Below are 782 nucleotides of genomic sequence, written 5' to 3' on the forward strand. Positions count from 1 at the left end.
CTTCAGAAAGAAGGGTCTAGGCCCGAAACATCAGCCTTCCTGCTCCTCTGATGCTGCTTGGCCTGCTGTGTTCATCCAGCTCTACACCTTGTTATCTCAGATTCTCCAGCATCTGCAGTTCCTACTATCTCTACTACCCCTTCCAGACTTGCTGACTGCTATGCCTTGTACTGTTTACTCAGGTGAAGATATTGGACAGCGAGAATGCAAAGAAGAGCAAAGAAGTGGAGGAATTGCAGTCCCAAATGGCTACGAACGATCAGCGTGGGGAGGAGAGCAGGAAGGAATCCTTTATCCTGAAGCAGAAGATTGTAGAGACAGAAACTGGCCGTGAATCAGCTCGCAAAGAGGTAAGTGCTGGGTGGTGTATGATTGTTCATTGCTGATAAAGGAGTAACACACCCACAGAAAAATAATTCTAAACCGTTGCAAACTTTGATGGTCAGTTTCACAAATTGCCCCTCTTTGAATAGTACAATTGGATCTTCATACTCACCCAAATAAACAGGTAAAGACTCGGTAAAACACCTTATCTGAAAACACAGAAACTCTATTGAAGGAGCATTCTCTCAATACTTGACTAGCATGACAACACCTTCCAGTTGTGAACCACTTCAACTCCCCCTCTCACTCCCTGGGCAACATGTCCATCCTGGGCCTCCTCCAGTGTCACAATGACGCCACCCGGAAACAGGAGGAGAAGCACCTCATATTCTGCCTTGGGAGCCTACAGCCTGATGGTCTCAATGTGGACTTTGCTAGTTTCAAAATCTCCCCACCCC

The 782-nt window shown here is 46.8% G+C and overlaps 1 protein-coding gene across 1 annotated transcript in view; it reads left to right on the plus strand.

The window, feature by feature from the left end:
- Positions 1–182: 182 nt before the first annotated feature.
- LOC109919307 (rootletin-like) overlaps positions 183–782 on the plus strand; it is a gene marked incomplete at both ends in the record, with an annotated part of 10,233 nt that continues 9,633 nt past the window's right edge. Inside the window, one exon of the mRNA XM_048594035.1 lies at positions 183–350. Coding sequence (XP_048449992.1) covers positions 183–350 — 168 coding nt within the window. The remainder of the gene's footprint in view (positions 351–782) is intronic.

This window comes from Rhincodon typus, unplaced genomic scaffold (assembly GCF_021869965.1).
Source record: "Rhincodon typus isolate 14 unplaced genomic scaffold, sRhiTyp1.1 hic_rhity00005378, whole genome shotgun sequence".
NCBI classification, from domain to species: domain Eukaryota; kingdom Metazoa; phylum Chordata; class Chondrichthyes; order Orectolobiformes; family Rhincodontidae; genus Rhincodon; species Rhincodon typus.